The sequence below is a fragment of the Ascidiella aspersa genome, chromosome 7, assembly GCF_963924565.1.
Source record: "Ascidiella aspersa chromosome 7, kaAscAspe10.2, whole genome shotgun sequence".
NCBI lineage: Eukaryota > Metazoa > Chordata > Ascidiacea > Phlebobranchia > Ascidiidae > Ascidiella > Ascidiella aspersa.
In genome coordinates, this window is record NC_139453.1 from 30,143,815 (window position 1) to 30,162,771 (window position 18,957).

General features: G+C 36.1%; 1 protein-coding gene and 2 non-coding genes across 3 annotated transcripts in view; 1 reads left to right on the forward strand and 2 right to left on the reverse strand.

Annotated features, from left to right (window-relative positions):
* Positions 1 to 368: 368 nt before the first annotated feature.
* LOC146138900 (cation-independent mannose-6-phosphate receptor-like) overlaps positions 369 to 18,957 on the reverse strand; it is a 40,288-nt gene continuing 21,699 nt past the window's right edge. Inside the window, exons 27-48 of the mRNA XM_083393206.1 lie at positions 18,725 to 18,818; positions 17,720 to 17,906; positions 16,850 to 17,032; positions 15,369 to 15,667; positions 14,158 to 14,283; positions 13,175 to 13,310; positions 12,475 to 12,665; positions 11,616 to 11,803; positions 10,846 to 10,998; positions 10,508 to 10,681; positions 9,797 to 10,007; positions 9,268 to 9,412; positions 8,833 to 8,931; positions 8,307 to 8,394; positions 7,573 to 7,745; positions 6,361 to 6,510; positions 5,402 to 5,595; positions 4,712 to 4,811; positions 4,077 to 4,169; positions 3,214 to 3,448; positions 2,171 to 2,288; positions 369 to 1,789 (exon numbers count right to left, since the gene is read on the reverse strand). Coding sequence (XP_083249332.1) covers positions 1,497 to 1,789; positions 2,171 to 2,288; positions 3,214 to 3,448; positions 4,077 to 4,169; positions 4,712 to 4,811; positions 5,402 to 5,595; positions 6,361 to 6,510; positions 7,573 to 7,745; positions 8,307 to 8,394; positions 8,833 to 8,931; positions 9,268 to 9,412; positions 9,797 to 10,007; positions 10,508 to 10,681; positions 10,846 to 10,998; positions 11,616 to 11,803; positions 12,475 to 12,665; positions 13,175 to 13,310; positions 14,158 to 14,283; positions 15,369 to 15,667; positions 16,850 to 17,032; positions 17,720 to 17,906; positions 18,725 to 18,818 — 3,630 coding nt within the window. The 3' untranslated portion in view covers positions 369 to 1,496. The remainder of the gene's footprint in view (positions 1,790 to 2,170; positions 2,289 to 3,213; positions 3,449 to 4,076; positions 4,170 to 4,711; positions 4,812 to 5,401; positions 5,596 to 6,360; positions 6,511 to 7,572; positions 7,746 to 8,306; positions 8,395 to 8,832; positions 8,932 to 9,267; positions 9,413 to 9,796; positions 10,008 to 10,507; positions 10,682 to 10,845; positions 10,999 to 11,615; positions 11,804 to 12,474; positions 12,666 to 13,174; positions 13,311 to 14,157; positions 14,284 to 15,368; positions 15,668 to 16,849; positions 17,033 to 17,719; positions 17,907 to 18,724; positions 18,819 to 18,957) is intronic.
* Trnat-ggu (transfer RNA threonine (anticodon GGU)) lies at positions 9,597 to 9,670 on the reverse strand. Its single transcript has one exon. It is a non-coding gene; the product is annotated as a tRNA-Thr (tRNA).
* On the forward strand, positions 16,683 to 16,757 carry Trnaa-ggc (transfer RNA alanine (anticodon GGC)). Its single transcript has one exon. It is a non-coding gene; the product is annotated as a tRNA-Ala (tRNA).

Below are 18,957 nucleotides of genomic sequence, written 5' to 3' on the forward strand. Positions count from 1 at the left end.
CACGAAAGCTCTTAATATTCAAAAGGAAATTATTTTCCCATTTATGAGATAAAACAAAATTATATTTCTACTTAAATTATTTCCTACCAAAGAATTATAGTAATATATACTGTACAGACCAGGATAGATTAACAGCGAGTTAGTATTAGTTGCTAGGATACGCTTATAGGGCGTTTCAAAAGTAAAAATCTTTTCATAGAATATTATATTAAAACAAATAAAGTAAAAAATAATAAACTTATATATAAAACTACATTTTTAGCTCTTATTAACAGCATAGAAAAAAAAGATAGCCTACTTTAGTTTCCTAAACGGTGACGAAAAAACAGCAAACACAAAAGCAAAAGCACAAATGTTGTATGATGCATATATATTTAGAAACAAAATCTGTTTATACGGTTTCGGAGCATATTGGCGAAAAATAAATTGCACAAAAATCACAGTAAGTCCCGAAAAAGTGTAACGTTACATTTTAAAGCACATTGTCAAGCGGGCTTACGAAGGCTTTAAAATAAAGCTGAACAAAAACAAGTTTACAGAATCAAATATTTTATTTTTAGCCAGTAATTATGGTTTGAATAGTTTTAGCACATTGGAATTTTTCATTATTTGATTATGAAGATATAATTTGCTCACGACACTCTTTGATTTCGCCTAACAGAAAAAGGCATAAATAAATCACTTGAAATAAACACATATTTATGAAGTGTTTACTGCAAATTTAACATTAGCGGAAAATCTCAAAATATTACAACGTTGTTGTGATAACACACTTTTGTATTATATAAATCTTGTACGAATCCTTCATAGATGTTTAAATAGGGTTATGAAAATCCATGTACGTCAGCGCCAGTATTGGAAGTAAGCCGAAACGGCGTTCGGGAAAAAAATTGCTGATCCGCCGTACAGGCAAAAAAAATTTTCTTGTTATCTTTATTTTTTACCAGGCCATCCCGCCATCTCCTTGATGTGCATTACATCGAGAGAAAAGCTCAGGTTTCCCAAGGTTACTTGTTTTAGACGTTGCCTTATGACGTAACTTTGTGACGTCATCTCTGACAATTTTGATGCACTTTTTTAAGTTTAAGCACAAAAAATTTTTTTTTTTTTAGAGACAGCAACGCATATCAACAACTAAAAAAACGCATAACAAATCTACGCAAGCCTAGGATGTTTAAGTATTATCTTGTTATTAGGTTATCTATTTCTATGGGCTCAAGTATCTTGTGATATTCATTATGTTATTAAACCATGCTATAGTATACAACCTTTTTAGTAACGAAAAACAAATTGTTGAAAGGTCAGAGCCAAATATATCGACTGTTTTTTTGATAATTTGCCTTTGAAATAAAGTTTTACGGAAAACGGCAATTCGTGGAACGTTGTTGCAGTTTCAGAGGCTTAAATGGCCACAAAAGTACGCTGTTGAAAAAACGCGCTATTCTCGCACCTTCAGCAATGTCATTATCAAGGTCAAACCAATTTCCCGCGCTTTTTCAACCCTCCAATAAATCCTCATCATCCTCGTCGTGATATGAAGCGACCTTAGCCTCTCTCCCAACCCCTGGTGCTCGGGATTGGCCGTTCTGCTTTGTTTTCTTTAGGAAGGGCAAAAGGTCATCACTGTCGCTATCCTCGAACGGGTTCGTCGAAGTTGGGGGGTTCCCCTTCTTCGTTTTGCTCGACTTGGATTTGTTTTTTCGATCTGAGGTCTTAATCCCGACCTCTGGGATATCGAAAATGTCGTCGTTTAATGGATCGCCAGCGCCACCCAGCGACGAAAAAGGAACTGTAGAAGCAATAATAAATCAATTTTTATTTAAATGAGTACAACTGTATGTTGCAGTCAGTATACAGGCCATATATGCTTATTTTATTGAAATAACGACGCAAAAGTCAATAAAAATAGATTTTACAACTGTTTTTTGCTGTAAATCTATTTAAATGAAAATAAACCAAAAATTAACGTTCCGTAGGACGACTAATTTAACTTTATATCACCTGACAGTTCAAACTCAACAAAATGCGCAAATTTTTGTACAAACCCTTGTTTAAACGCCGAATAATTTGACGTTTGATAACGATTAGGAAAATAAGTCACACATTAAGGATTACAGCTACACCTGAATCGCAATTAGCATCGATTTATGGTAATAAACTGTCCACTGACCTTCATTAGTTGCTCCATGTTGCCGCTTTGGAGTTCCCAGCAATGACGTTTCTTGGTGCATTTCAAGCGTGTCCATGTCGTCATCAAACAATGACGTACCTTCGTCGTCATCACCACTCTGAAACGCAAATACACGATTGTTGTCGATGTTATTTGACAAAACGAAAGGTTTGAAACTAATTTGGACGAATATTAAACGCAATATCATCTTTGCCTACATAACAATGGCAAGTTGTAAAAAACGTTTTTAAGAAAAAAATTCAAAAATATATGTTAAAAAACAAGTTTAAAGACTATTTCAAAAAAAACTAAAAAAAAATAGTTATTCAAAGTCATTTCAATACGCAAATCAATTCAAAAACATTTAAACATATAAAGATTTTATCGCAACCCTGTTTTTAGGTATAGTCATATAGGTTTATAACATTTAAACAAATTCAATTAAAAGCATAAAAAGTAGAAGAATACACAACAAACAAATTTCGAAACATTTTTCAAAAAACACCCGATCATTTCCAAACGCTTTACATACAATTAGATCGGCCCAGATACGACGATTAAAACCTCGCACCGATACATAGAAAATTTTATTACAACCTAGACACAAGCGTGATTTTCAGCAAAACGCGTGATCAAAACTCAAAGCTATTATAAAATACGCTTTTTAGGCACCTACCAGCTGGGTTTGTCTTAAAAAGAAATTTTAAGAGTTCAAAATAACAAGCTTACATTCCTGACCTAAAGGCCCGTTTACACTACAGCTGCACTCAGCTGCGGTGGGCGTAAACATCGCTCCAAACGTAACGTGTTTCTATAGCTGCACTGGGCTTGAGTTTAGCAAAGCGTGAAACGCTCGCCACAATAGAATTTAAAGGCAAATTACGCTTTGCTTAGCTCAGTGCAGCTGTAATGTAAACGGGCCTTTACAGTTGTCTGCTGTTTAGTTACACAGATTAGGGTTACCTTGGGAGACCCTCAAACACCATAAAAACACTGAATGGCACGATAAAACGTCGATACGATACTATCGGACAAGCACTCACCCTTATATATCGGTAGTTGGTGGCCCCTCCCCCAAAACCACACAATCGCTTCATAGAGTTCTTAAACGCGCTCCGACGCTCCCCCTTGTGGAAGATTAGCACGATGACACAAAGAACTGCGAGTGACGAAAAGACGGCTGCCACGATAGCTACAGATCGGTTGTGTTTGTCCGATACTTCGTGGATATCGCCCTGATCGACGTGACTTTGCGGTGAATTGCTGGCTGTTGGAAGGCTGGGTTGGGAAAAATGAAAAAATTAACTTTAGCATTTCATTTGTTTTTTGAAATATAATTTAACCAAGGACGGATTGCGCATTTTATATTTGAAGACCTTTGGTTCTCTGTGTGTCATTCAAACTATAAACAAAATAAACCACACAATATATTATCCATCGATAATGAAGTTGGGAGGCTGGGTTGAAAAAAAAATGATAAAAATTATTAGGTCGCCAAAGCTTTGCTGTTAAAATTTAAAAACAAAAAAGGATGAGAACACAGGTTTACTGTATATCAGAGTTTGGATCAATTGTAATTGTTATCGATGTATTTAGTTTTTAATGAAATTGTAATTGTAATGAAATCGACGCATTTTCATTCCGTGTATTTCTAATTGTAATTGTAATTTGCTAAAATTTTGGCTCAATACATTGATATTGAGAAAATTGAAGTTTCAATGCCGAAAATTGTATTTGATGTAATTAATTAGTTTTTAATGTATTGAAACATTTAAGGGAAAACTAATTGCAATTCTGCTGTATATACATGTTTCTATTCTTTAATACCTTTTTTAATCAAAACCTTTTCAACCTAAGCTTTATAGAGGGAAGGATTAATTCTTAGATAAGACAACTTGTGGCTTACCTTTGAACGTCCACGCACATCTTGTCGGTCCCCCATTCGAACACATAGCCACATTGGTTGGCCTCGTATATGAACACTGGTTTGCCCAAACCGCTGTGGAAAAATACAACGGTAACTCACTCAAGACGAAAATGTATGGAAAAAATTAACCAATTTTTAAATTACTAGGAAAAGTACAACTTTTTATAAACATAAATGGCTCAAAATCTTGGCCTTTTTGCTAAAACCGTGAATACAATTATACAAAATTCGACATTAAACATTTTGACACATATGTCCGTTTTGATGCTTTAATATCATTTGGACTGTTGGGTCAAAAAAACAAGTTGTAAGGAGATTTAAAGACATTTTTTAGAAAACAATGTTTTTTAAGCGTAAAGCTTCTTACCGCAAACAAGCTGAATTAGCTTCTATTTAATAACTTACTACTGGCTTGCAAACTAGCTTATATGTTAAAGAACTCAACGAGTATTTTGTATAGAGTTGGCACAGATATCAACCTAGTATCGGACGAATACCGATTCTACGAGTATCGAGTATCGGCTCCGATCTGATATTATCATGCACCCTTTTGACCAGAACATTTTACCGAAACTACACCAAACCATAGGGAAGTAGTTGTAAATTGCACATACTTGTATCTCGAGCAATAGAGGAAGACCAGGGAGTGACTGTTCTTGGTAGCGTCTCCACCACAAATATTGTTCGATTGAAAAGTAATTTCCAAAGATTCGTCTGGAACAAAACAATTAAAAATACGGAATAATGGTTTTATTATGCAAAAAATGAAATGGCAAACACAAAGTTCGGCGAGAATATGCGTGAAATCATACGAAAAGCTTACAAAGGGAGGCGTATTAAATATTTAGTGTAATGGTTCTCAAACGCCTGACACGTAAAACAAATAGCGACACGTTTTCAAGACAGCAAACTCAACCTCCCTTATTACATGACAAGGCACAGAACACTGCCATAGTTTTATTAGTTATGATTGATGTTGTGCAAATCAGTGTAAAAAATCGATAGATAAAAGCGTTCTAAATGATCCATAAAACAGCCTTATTTTTCTGTTATTTTTGTCCTTTTTTTGTTTTATTACTTTACACTAAAAATGGCAACGAGGTTTTGCCGAAACGTTTGTAAACAACGAAATGTCGTAGAAATATTAGAAGAAAACTTTAAAAAGCTATTTGAATAATAATTTTAATGATTGAGCCCTTTAGAAAAAAATACCTAATGTAAAATTCAGTGTGTCTGAAATAGAATTAATCATACCGTGTCGACTAGGCAATATTTTTATGACGTCACACACAAACCATTGTCACCTGTCATGACGTAGGAGGTGAGAGCGGTCACTTGACCGACTTTTCTAGAGTAGGTCGATTGTAGCTTCTTCTGGCACACTGTTGTCTCCCTACCGCAGCTATCATCCGACATTGTACCCCCCAGATTGAGCAGGTAGTGGTAGAAAGCTGGACCACTGGACTCTTGCCTCGTGTCACCAGTTGCATCCCAAGTCCTGAGGAAGCAAGTAGAGGTAGATAAAGCAGGGTTGCCATTTAATAGGTTGGACATGGGTCGCGACCCACTGGCTGGGAAGCACCGATTTAAACCAAGCAGTAGAATTTTACTGACTTAAGTCATTTGAAATGCCATTTTTAACAACACAACAATTGTAAATGCAAACTAGTTTATATCTTTGTTAAATTTCAAGGTATTGTTCGACCACTGGATTTTTATCTTGTATCACTATATTACATTTCAAGTCCTGGTCAAGCAAGTAGGGGTAGATAAAGCAGGATTACTGTTTCGTCCTTGTTTTTAAGTTTTGCTTATATTTTCAAGGCAACTTTACGTTGTTTTACACTGTTTTTATTTGCTTATACGGAAACACTGCACAGCCGGGAATCGAACCCGAGACCCCATCATTTCTGACCTGCTATGTTGCCCCATACCAGGTCTAATAGATCAGGGTGTCAAGTTTATCAGCGTGTTGCGCCATGAAGTTCCGATGTTAATCAAAAACGAAGTAAACAATAAAACTAACTTTTATAACCAAATATATTGGAAATAAGTTTAGATTAAGTTAAAAACACCCGAAAAATGACAGAATTGAAACCAGCGCTGATAAATTTTCTTATTTTTCTATTTTCTAAACATAAAGTTCCCAATGTTTATTAAAAACTGGTAATCAATAAAACAAACCGTACTAGCAAAAAAAAAAATAAATTAACAACACCCAAAAAAGTTCAGAATTGCAACCAGCGCAGATTAATTTGCTCACCTGTTCATCAATGCTGAAAGGTCGATGAAGGCCCCCGACTTGGGGTCGGTGAATCCCCCGTTTGACCCCAGGGTGACTGCCTGGGGCTGATTAGCGCAAGCGATGCGAGTCAACCATTCAACGTGGAACACACAGTCGGACTGCGATAATCTGAGGGTGAGATGATATTGGGGGTAAGCAAATTAAGTAAAGGGGTTCAGCATTAGGGTGTATCTTTATGGAATCCAAAGCCATCGGCGGCAGGTTTTAGCCAGTCGATCACTGTTCCGCTGACGCGTATATTAACAAGTAAAACTAATAGTTAAAAACATGAGCCATTGGGCAAAAAAAAATGATGGCATTTGGCGAAATATATTTTCCTTTTAAACAAAACGTCTGATCCTCTTTTTACTCATGTTTTTAACTATGAGTTTTACTTGTTACAATTTTCAAGGGGTTATTTCAATTGTGGTATAAGTTTAAGTCCATATTCTAATCTCAGAAGATGACAGACTTAAATCAAGCAAGCAAATTGCAAATTAAGAAGAAGGGAGAAGAATTATTACAAATATTCAAGGGGGGATTTCAATGAAAAGGTGAAAAAGTTTTTGCATCTAGGGTTTTCGGAAAATTAGGTTGAAAACTAATACCAATGGCTTTATATTTAATAAGGTTTTTTTCAAAGACCGTTGATGTCATTCGAAAAAAAATGGTATTTCTAAATAATACACCCCAAAAAAAGTAAAAATATTTATCTCAGATAAAATAACTGGACAAACTGTATAAATCAAACATACCACATTAATCTGCTAAATTGCCAACTACAACACTTGTTTTTTTAAATTCAGGCCAATATATCTAACTTAAGCATAACAAAGGCAATTTTCTACACTTTGGTTTTAAATCGACAAAATTCTAATAAATTATTTATTTACTCCATAAACTGTGCTAACTTAGGCAACTTATGTGTTTTTGCAAATGAATTGACTTGGACTAAGGTTTTTTTTTGCAAATGAATTGACTTGGACTGAGGTCACTGAGCAATATTAATATTAAAAATGTTGAATCGTCAACAAAACAGTAAAAATATCGAAATAATACCACAAAACCTCAGTGACACTAGTGAACTTTAAAAAACATCAAACAGAGGTAAAAAAATACTAGTATTAACGTGGGTTTAAAACCTAACAAAACAGCAAAAAAAATTCTGAATAAACTCATACAAATACTCACTTGATAAACTTGGGTTGTGTGTTCGCAGATTTTCCGCATTTCAGGGTGATCTCCACTGAAGCGTTAAGACTCTTGTCGTCACAGAAACCTGCGTCACCCTGTGTATAGCGGACCGTGACGACGTCTTGCGTGGCGTGAATCGTTTGCGTCTGAAGCATGGCTAGGGTTTCGAACTAAAGATTAAACAAATATTTAGATGCTTTAAATACAGAAAAAAAAAATTGTAAAAAAAAAACTAGGTTAAAAAGTGACTAATTACATGAACACAAATGCTAAGTAGGTTGAAATTACGAAATTATGAAAATAACAAGGAATCAATTCAAACTTAAAAGTCTCGTCAATAACTGTTTTTGTTATGAAGTAAAAACAAAACAAATTGTTTTACTAGACTAACATTGGACAATGGGAGCAATTTTTATATTCTCCAGAAGAGATAACAAAAGCTTAGGCCGATAAAATAATATATTTGTTGAGTGTTTTATCGTAACTTGCAAGATGTTCGCCTTACACTAAAGAAGTTTACTTATATTTGAATTAAATCTAACGACAACTATATAGGCAATCAGAATGAAGTCCTATCTCACTTTCTGTAGTTGCTTACATAATATTAAAGTAATGCTTTGCACAAAACAAATTTGAAAAACTTTCCAGCTTTCAAATAGTTTAGGGTGTTTCAAAAATATTTCGCATGTACATCTTCATTTAATGTTGAAAGATTATAGAAATACACAAACCTTGTTATCCGCTTTATGCGCTCTGCATATGGCAGCTCCGTCACTGCATTGCTTCTTGTGAACACTTCGGCATAAGTTCATGTAATATCTAAACACGCAAGGTTGTAGTTAAACGTAAGAGAAGTGTAGGTTGGAAAGAAAATATGCTTTTAGTCACTTTCTAATCCTATGCACGTTTACCATTGGTTGTCAAGTTTTTGTACAAACAAAGCATCGTTGTAGCTATTAAACAACTCAGTTGTTCGGAAAAAAGCGGGTAGATTCGAACACATAACCTTTGGATTACTAGACCACTGCTCAAATTAGCTTTCAAACAACATCGGTGGGATTCGAACTCACGCGTTTTGGAATACGCGACCGTTGTCCTACCAACTGAGTTATCAAGCAACTTAGGTGGGATTTGAACTACTAACCTTTGGAATAAGCAACAACACTTTTATTGACTAAGCTATCAAGCAAACTAGGAGTAGTTTATCTTACAACATTGGTAGTGTGATAAAGATTTTACAGTTCAGTTTCAACTTACACGTTGCCTTCGTCATCCTTGAATGACCACGAGTGCGTCACGGATGAGAGGAGAGAAAGGTCATAGGTCGAACCGCTGCTCGTGTCCGTTGCTAGGCAACTGCGCAAAACAAAAATAAAACTTTGCAACAAAACCAAGAAATAATATACATCTCTACTTTTTAGCAGGGTCCCCTACTTTGTTTAAATAAATATTGGAAAATAATTGTGACTAACAAACATTTGATTAAAAGTTTACTGCGATGCTAAGGGTTCAAACTGAAGCGTGTTGTAGCCATTACAACTAGCAAATATGTTGTAGTGCACATGTTACCTAACGGAACTTACTATACGATAAGTTTACAATACCAGGAATAAACAAAACTAGATATCTCGGTTCAATACTAAAAGGTTTAATAACCACATTACTAACAACAATGTCAAATGAGAACATTACCTTTTTTCTGGTGGAGCACATACGTATGGTGTCGGCCAGTAAACAATGTAATGACATCTATTTGAGTCGACAACCACAGTAGGTGGGCCAATGCTCGAACTTCGGTCGCATCTCAGCATTATCGAAGTCTTGCGCTTTTCTGAAGCTGTGGGAAGGTAATGTAGCAACATTTTTGTATAGTACATAGAATTTCTTAAGGTTAGCAATTATTACGTGTCCTTTATAGCCTACTTTTAAGACAATCATTTGGGTGGCCCTAGTAAATATGGTCATTTTCGTGGGAAGAACAACCATACCACTGTTGCCTGCTGCACCATGTTCATAAAACTAGCCTGTGGCGAGATTCGAACTCACGACCTCGGTCATACCGGGACCGTCGCTCTACCAACTGAGCTACACAGGCTAAGAGGGGAGTAATTCGAGAAACAACCACAGCACCGTTGCCTGCTGCGTCCTGTTCGTAATTTAAACTAAGGTATTGCACAAAGCTCAGAGAAATTTGTGATAAAACTCTGTATATTTAACTCACAATGCGGACACGTATCCCCTCCAGTGTATTGAACTTGGACTGGGATCTGCTTCGATGCGCTGCTCGAGATTTTACGCGTCGATGATTTTCCGAGCGACATTTTCACGCCATTGTTGTCAGTAAAGCAAGCCGAGCTGTCGCCGCATTTCACGCCGCCGGATTTCACGGCCGAGCACAGGGACAGCTGGTAGCTTCCACCGGCCGATGAAACCTGTCACAAGAAATAATGGAGATAAATAACAGGAACGGTTTTAAAACATTTTAAACCACCATAAGAAAAACAAAAACGTGAAAATGTTTGAAATGCATATTGCATAGCCAAAAATATGCCAGAGAGGTTGAACAAATCGCTGATTAAAAAACAGGCAAACTTTTATCCGGTAAGATTGTATGGCTATTTCGCCACGCACGGACTACAAAAAAGCTTCATATGAAAAGTTAATATGATATTTGTCAGTTTTAGTTATTTGATAACGATTTTACTGACGTACACAAAGCCATATACGCGTCAAAACCATTGTTTACCATTTGTTCTTTTCATAACACGTATGTTTAACAAATAAATTGCTTTAGTACATATTGTTGAGGCAAAGTGCATAACACCGAGTCTATAAATGGTCATCATTCTCCCAGCAATCCTATCTTTAAAAAAAGTTGGTAAACCTCTTCCTTAATATTGTAACCAGCAAAATCTTTTTTTCGCAAACTCACATTAACGTCCTGTATCATGCTGAGGTCGTACCCGATGTGGTTCATGATATCCTTGTACATACAAGCCTCTGTGGGTTGCGGTTTGGGGGAAAGCCCGTCCTCGCACACCAGGGACGTCCCCCAAGTGAATAGGTAAACGCAGTCGGAAGTGATTTCGACCAAGTGAGGTGATCCCTGTAAGGTAACAAAGTAGGAATTAAAAAAATTTAACAATATATGGAATGACAAAACTTTGTATCAGGGTAAAATAAACACAACAGTTTTTTTTTTATTATAGTTAAACATATAAATCATATCTAATTTATTTATTAGGCCACTAAACCCGAACAAGGCATTACCTTTCCTACAGCGTGTTCACATGTGAAGATAATCCTGGTTGAAACGTTCACGGTCCGGTTGGTCGCACACACTTCGTCACTGGGGTATTCGAGCGTGACGGAGTCGTTGTTGATACTGATGATGTGCTTGTTGGGGTCAATATAACCAAGAGACTGGAAAACATTGGGGGATTATGCGTCTTATCTAGAACTGGTGAATTTAAAAATGTAATTATATAAGTACGACCATTTAAAATACGTTTTTCTACAATAAAATTTGAGAGCTAATGCGTCTTGTCTAAATCCGATGGATTCAAAAACGTAATTATATAAGAACGACCATTTAAATTTTCTAAAATACGTTAAAATTGTTGAATCCATAATTGTTGTGAACTTAACAAAACCAACACCAAAAATGTAAGTTTTAAATTAAATAGGCTCCAGAAAATATTCCACAAATTTGCAAAAAGAAGGATAAAAGTCCAAAATCCTATAGTTTAAATGTTCGAAAAAAAAAAATTCAAATTATAGAATGAAACCATCTTGAAAAAACAAACCGTTTGGTTGGTACATTTTTTAACAATTTAGTGCCTAATTTTTTTAGATTAATTCCCAATACTGGGCCGTTTGTAGAAAAAAAAAACAGAAAGCAGATAAAGCAAAATTGGACCCCACAATCTTACACAAACACAAACTACTCAAAGCACAGATATTTGAGAAAAACAACCTACAAATCGATTTTTGACTTGAGTTCAAACAACACACTTAAAGAAAAGAAGAAAACTACCCACCTTGGGTGGTTTGCCCTTAATAACCTCGCATGCAGCGGATCCGGGCGGGCAGTTGATTCCATGCATCGGTTCGAGTGGACGACACACGTTTATGAAGAAGACCGAGGAATTGCTACCGGGAAGGTCGGACACAACTATGTAGTGACCACGGGGTGCTATCAGGTCAGACATGTCGAAGATGCGGGGAACTAGGATCGGGGAAAAAGGATTGAATAGTGGCAAAAGTTCAACATAATGATTTAAAAAAAAGTCGGGAGTAGTAAAAAGTCACAAAACAAGGGTTAAATAGTAGCAAACAGAAAATAGCGGGGAAATTGCTGCTATAAGTCAAGGGGTCGCCAAACATTTCTATAAAGGGCCGACCAACTCTAAGACCTGACCATCTCGGGCCGAAAAGTTTGTGGTAAACTTTAATAACTTGAATAATACTTATCGTTATACGCAGAAAGCGTAGACAAATAAACACAACACTTGCACGCCCCTAGACCACCCAACTTGACAACAGCGCCTCTTAACCACTGAAGCTTCAAAATTAACCATTAAAACTTGCCTTAAGTTGTTAAAGGGCTGTTAAAAAAGAGAATAAAAGTGTGGCTAAAAAACATGAACACAACACTTGCACATACCTAGGCCACTCATCTTGACAACAGCGAACGGTTGTCGTAAAATAACACCGTGTTAGGTAAAAAAGTAAACCAAAAAGTATCATAACATGAGGACACCTGACAAACAAAAGCATAGACAAATAAACACATATAGTTTTAACGCACCTAGACCACCCATCTTGACAGCAGCACATGGTTGTTTAAAATAACACTGTGTAGTAGGTGAATAACCAAAGTGTGACCAAATAACTTACTTAGACCACCCATCTTTACAACAGCACATGGCTGTTGTACCTCACATGCGAGGTGAGTATGCCAGGAGAAGTAGAAGCTACACGTATCCTCATCCTCACCCACAAGCACTGGGGCTTGGGAGGGGGCGTTGGGGCGCTGGAGGTGGGGCGCAGAAGTGCGGTGGCACACGAAGCTGATTGTGCTCGTTTGTCTGATAACAATAGGATTCGAATGAGGGTTGGAGTTATACGTCAAAGGGAAACAAGCAGCTTGAAAATGCACCAGGTAATAACTCCGGCAGTAAAAAAAAGATTTCGATCAAAATTTTTTACACGTCTCCTACAGCAACAACTCCGCCAGCAATCAGACATTTAAAAAAATAATGAATATATTATATTCACATTTATGAATGTTAATATTCAGTCAAATTAAGGCTTATGTGTGCAGAAAATTACTATGATTCGTTCAAAAATTTATAAAAGTATAAAATTTTAAATTAGTCTGAAAAGAAAATGCCTCCAACTGGAGCAATAACAAAGATTTTGTTATATAAATCAAGGTTTCGCGTTAAGTTACGATTCACAAAAGTGATATGTTTTTCAAAAAATAACATAGATGCTACATTACACTGCATAAATGCAAGAAAAACAAAAATTTACAGCAAGGAATAGAGTCTAGGGCATTTTTAGTTGTTGTACCAACCCAGATCAAAACACTCACTTGTATTTATTGTTGGCAGGACACACCGCCCCATCTGAATACTCCAGCGCAAGAGCGCCTCTAGTGTACATGAGCTTGTTTGATATTTTTCCAGCAGACGAGAACGGGCCGGTGCGATGCTGACCATAGCAGCTACCTGTTAAAAAATTAGGAAGAACTTTAATATAATGGTGAAAAATACTGTTTTCTTGTTTTGCTAACAGAGTTTTTACATGAGAAGTAAAACAAAACACTAAAATTAATAAACTGGTAACATTTTTTTTTCACTTTTACTTAAATGAGTTAGTTTCATTTATTTCTTGCAAAGTGGAACGAAAGAGCTTAACAAAACTTAACAAAAGGTTTATCCTTGTTTTTTTTCTTCTAAATCAGTAATTTCTCTTTTCTTGAATTGGCGAATTAAAAACTCTAGTTGGGATGCTTGTAAATACGGTTGGTAAGAATGTCCTATAATATCATCCCATCAAATACGATACTCGGACCGGTCCAACACAGCATTTCGTAAAACGTTTTTCTTGTAAAACAAGTTTGCTACATATTCAATTCTCCGTGTTTAAAGCAAATTATTACTCTGGAGGCAATCACTTAAAAACGAAGTCTCAAGTCTCAACCCTAGCTGGTTTACAAGCAAGACTAGATAACACGTTCTAATCAGTGGTTTGCTTTGAGAAATCTTCGAATAAAAATTTCATATACCTTAAAAAATGCACAGAATCTAGTAATAGACTTTAGGACACATTACATGGGGATTTGGTAGGAGTTTTAATAAAATAAAACCTAGAACATATATCGAAAATCTATTGTTGTTACTGAGCTTTTGTTTTATTTTTAAATTAAGGGTTAGTAGTAAACATATAATTTTATTTCTGCACTAGGCGTAAATCCCATACTCGTTTGCAAAAAAAAATCTTGCCAGATCTACAAAAACTCCTGTGCTTTGAGCAAAACTCTGCAGCCACCGCTATATTCACATCGCTTGGTACCTGTGCCATCAGGGCAGCTTGTGTCTATGTTCTTCTGGCACACGTTGATGTGAAAATAGCGACCGTCCTCTGCACTAACATCGTAGTAAGTTGCGCTCGTCATACTGGACAGGTTGAACATGTGACCTGCAAAATACATTGGGGAATAGGTAAGCTATAAAGGCATATTTGGATTAAGTTAAGAAAGCTCTAATTAAATAAATGTGCAGCAGATAAAAAATACTTGTATTTTGCCTCCAACGGAACGACTATACGTTTTACAGCTAACAAAAAATATTTCAAACAGCATAAAAAAATGACTGAATGACCAAAATAAAAGCACAGAAGAAAAAAACGAGTAAGGCATTTTAACGCAAAATGTCAAACTTTAAAGAGTGGAATACACCTATTTGTCATATTTTTTATTTCAGTGCTCCAAAATAAGCCGTTTTATCGCTGAGCGTGATATTATAACCGTGGCGCTGATTACAAACTTGTTCGCATTTATGGTATGTCTCTTGGTCAGTGGTTTATAACCTGTTATGAATCATGGCTCCCTATCGTTGGCTCTATAAACCCTGTTGCTCACGATTTAAAAAGTTTTACAAATAACGTCATAAGAGAAGCATTTAAAGTAAAACTGACAAATTTTGGGTTAACTGGGTAATAACACAAATAAGCTATGCTTGTGGCCCTAAAGAGGGGAAAACCTAATTTCTGAGGTAAACGCACTCGGCAAATCTTAGAGTACAATAATAGAAAAAGAAAAATTTTAACTGCAAATACGGCAACTTACCAGTAGAAGGACTGAGCACAGTGCAAGGTTCACCATCGCTCAAAGGAGTTGATTGAATTTTAATTTTAAAAATCCTTCTATTTAAAATTTTTACTAAGCAAACATAAAAATGGTTCAAAAAAATTGGAACGCCAAAATGTGAATTAGGTCGTGCGAAGCGCATAATAAATCGAGAAACGCGAGAAAAAAAACTTCCTAGCTAAATAATGCTCCAACTTTCAAAACTCAGACTGATATCAATTGCGTCCCATCTCTTATAAGTGATGCTTAATGTGCTTCTCAGTCACATCAACTGAAGATGATACAAGCTCATATCGAAACGTCTTTATCAATACGATGTCGATCTACTCGACCTTTTTGGCTTTGCAATTTATTAACAAGCTACATTACAGATCTGCACTTAGTGTACCCAAAAAAACTTTTTTTACCAACTTACCAGTAGAGGGACTAAGCACAGTGCAAGGTTTCTGGTCGCTCACAGGAACTGAAGGTTTCTGGCTTCCAAGTGTACAAGCTGCCTTGGTGACCCACAACATCTGGACGACACAAGTCTCCTCTGTACTGACCACTACTGGAGTTGTGTCCACTGCAGCGTCCTGCTTGCACTGGAAGGTCACTACTGTCGAGTAGTTCCTTGTGTGGTCAGTCGCGCACTGGTCACCTCCATCGTAGGTCAGTCGGAGTGTGTCACCGTTGAAATGAGGTCCATTGGTAACTGTGCCAAGACTAACGAACCTGGAAATTTAAGGATGGTAAAGTATTGGTGATTATTTATGTTTTTTTGGCACAATACACGTTTTTTTTAGTAATTTCAACAAAAATACTAAAGTCATTATAATCTATAAACAGAGAAATGACGATTTTATCCAATATAAAGGCTGTGGTATTTTTATTGAAATTTGTGTTTTTACTTTTATAGTTACCAGAATTAGGCTGTGCCAAGACTAACGAGCCTAGAAAGTTATGGATGGTTAAGTATTTGTGAATATTTACAAGTTAGCCTCACAAATCTACTTGCTGACTGCCATGTAATCGATATCCACTGATAAAAAGTGAAACGTCCTTCTTATCGCTGGAAATATCAATCTTATTTAAGATGGTCGATGGGTCTTGTTATACAAGCTAAGTTTCTTACTAATTTTTTTTAATCTCAGCAAATTGGTCGCGAAACATAAATTTAAGTGCTGAATTTAATCAATCCATTCAATGAAACATTCACACATATGTGTGTTAATATGTGAGATCTAGCCCTTCGAAGCTGCTTTTTGACCAACGACTACGTTTACGTATAATTAGTACACCGAAAGCCATCGCAGACTCACCAAATCTATTGATCTATGATGCAAGCAGAGCAGACTAGAAAAACAACTAGCCTGCAGTGAGGTTCGAACTCACGACCTCCGGTCAAGCCGGGACCGTCGCTCTACCAACTGAGCTATTTGCTTGACCGGAGGTCGTGAGTTCGAACCTCACTGCAGGCTAGTTGTTTTTCTAGTCTGCTCTGCTTGCATCATAGATCAATAGATTTGGTGAGTCTGCGATGGCTTTCGGTGTACTAATTATACGTAAGTCGTAGTCGTTGGTCAAAAAGAAGCTTCGAAGGGCTAGATCTCAGGTATTAACACACATATGTGCGAATGTTTCATTGAATAAATGATATGGTACTGTGAATCCCCTTCAATGAGGTTGTTGTACTAACAAATTGAGCAAGCATTGGCGTATGGTTGTTTCTCGACTCGTTCCCTTCTGAGCCTGCATAGCTCAGTTGGTAGAGCGACGGTCCCGGCTTGACCGGAGGTCGTGAGTTCGAACCTCACTGCAGGCTAGTTGTTTTTCTAGTCTGCTCTGCTTGCATCATAGATCAATAGATTCGATGAGTCTGCGATGGCTTTCGGTGTGTTTAATCAATCCACTTACTTTTTTCCCTTCTTCATGCAGGCTGCAGAGTTAGGTGGGCAAGTTACCCCCTGTTGGTGAAGCAGAGATCGACACACGTTGATGTAGTAAGATCGCCCTCCAGTGTCGCCACGTGTCGACGCCTCGTAGTTAGTGTGTGATAGTGACAGGGGTGAAAGGTCATACTGCTCGCCCAAGTTGTGTCTAGGGAAGAAAACAGTTTAAACAACATAATTTTTATTTATTAAAATTGTTTCTATTTGGTAAAAAATAAAGACTCTAGCTGCATGGTGAACTTGTTAAGTATATCGGCGTACAAATGTTTTTTATGCAAGAAAAAATGTTTAAAAACAGTCATGGAGAATGTTATGCATAAGGGGTGAAATGTTATAGAAAGGTCAGAATGATAATGGTCATAGTGCTCACCTTGTGTCTAGGGATTAACGCAGTTAAAACAACATTATTCTACAAGTAAAATGGTTTATTTTTAATGTAAAATGAAGCTCAATGGTTATATGGCGGCTTTGGAAATAATATGCAAAAATATGTTCAGGAAGATTTCGGTTAATTGTTGAAAATATTTTTAGTTACAATTTTTTAAATAATATTTCTCGCTAGTTTGCCTTTTTGGTAAATTTATTACCAAATGACCTAAATTAATCATGGCAAACTATTATTTATCAACGAATGAATTCACAATAAAGGTTGCATCGCTTTAATAGCTGAAAGAAAAACTTGAAAGTTACTAGTTTTAATTAGGATTGGCTAAAAATAAAAAAAGTTGCAGTTTTTCCAAACTATATAATTTAAGGAATGCTTAAATCAAAGAGCAAAAGGAAATATGCCTTATACAATAAAAGTCCAAATACTGCGATTAAATGCCAGTCTTACTGTGCTGTGCATCCGACGATTTTGATTGGTGGGCACGCCCGGGCTGTCGGCCAATCAAAGATGTACGTGCAGTCATCCGTTTCGTTGATGAAGGTCGGCTTTCCGTTAGAGGTCATCTGGTAATCCTCGTGGTCGCAAGTGAAGCGGAACGTTGTGGAACGTTCAAACTTACCGTGACATGTTTCACCTTTAAAATATTAATCAATAAAGTTGCCCATTTTAATACGTTTTCCAATAAATAGCTTCAGCATTCACCTAGTAAAAGTTTAAACTTAAATTGTATTTTAATCTCTCGATTTTTTTCATTTAAACTTTATTACACACAGATTTTATTACCGTGTGTTTAATATTTTTTTGTTTTCCTCTTTAAAATCCTGTAATAATTTAAAAAACCTTTTCACTTAAGTCATTTTAGCCGAAAAAGTTGCTTTATTGATATCTAAAATAAAAACTTACCGTTGCAAATTTCACATTCAAAGATGAACAAATAAAGTTGCCTAATTTCAATGTTATTTCCAAATAAATATAATTTTGCTGCCAGGCATTGTATAAATTGTAAAATTGATCTTTCGGCCACATTTTTTTATTAGATTTACGGAAGTTTCGATAACCCATAAAGAAAATCTTTATTATGGCCTAACTATTTTGCCGGCCGATAATTTTTACAATTGATATTTCTAAATAAATAGCCCCAGCATCAGCGCTTTTGAACCAAAAATTAAACCGAAAAAATGTAATCAAAATTGCTCCATATTCTAAAACAAGCTCCAACAATGATATAACACATTGGTAAATGTTGCGTTTTTACTCAACCTAAACAATTTATGGAAACAACAGGTTTCAACCAACAAAAAAAGTAATTGAAATTTCAAATTAAACTATGAAAAAAATTCGCCTAAAAGATATTGTTTGTTCAGCAAGTAGCCTCAACAATAAAATCGTTTAATAATGATGGAAGATATAGATATTGGTCTCTACGGGCTAGAACCAAATTAACATATTTACCATGCAGGTACTGTAGAGTGATGACACCGTCTTCGTAAGTTAAGTTAGAACTTGGACTCCCAGAATTGTGCATTAAACTGCCAGAAGTTGCAACCTGGGAGCAACATACAGACAGACTTGAAACAAACGTATTTAATGGATACGCGAACTACCAACGATTTTCCAAACGTCTTAATTTATCGATTATAAGTTGGTTAATTATATTTTCACAAACCAGGGTGTTATTGATTCTA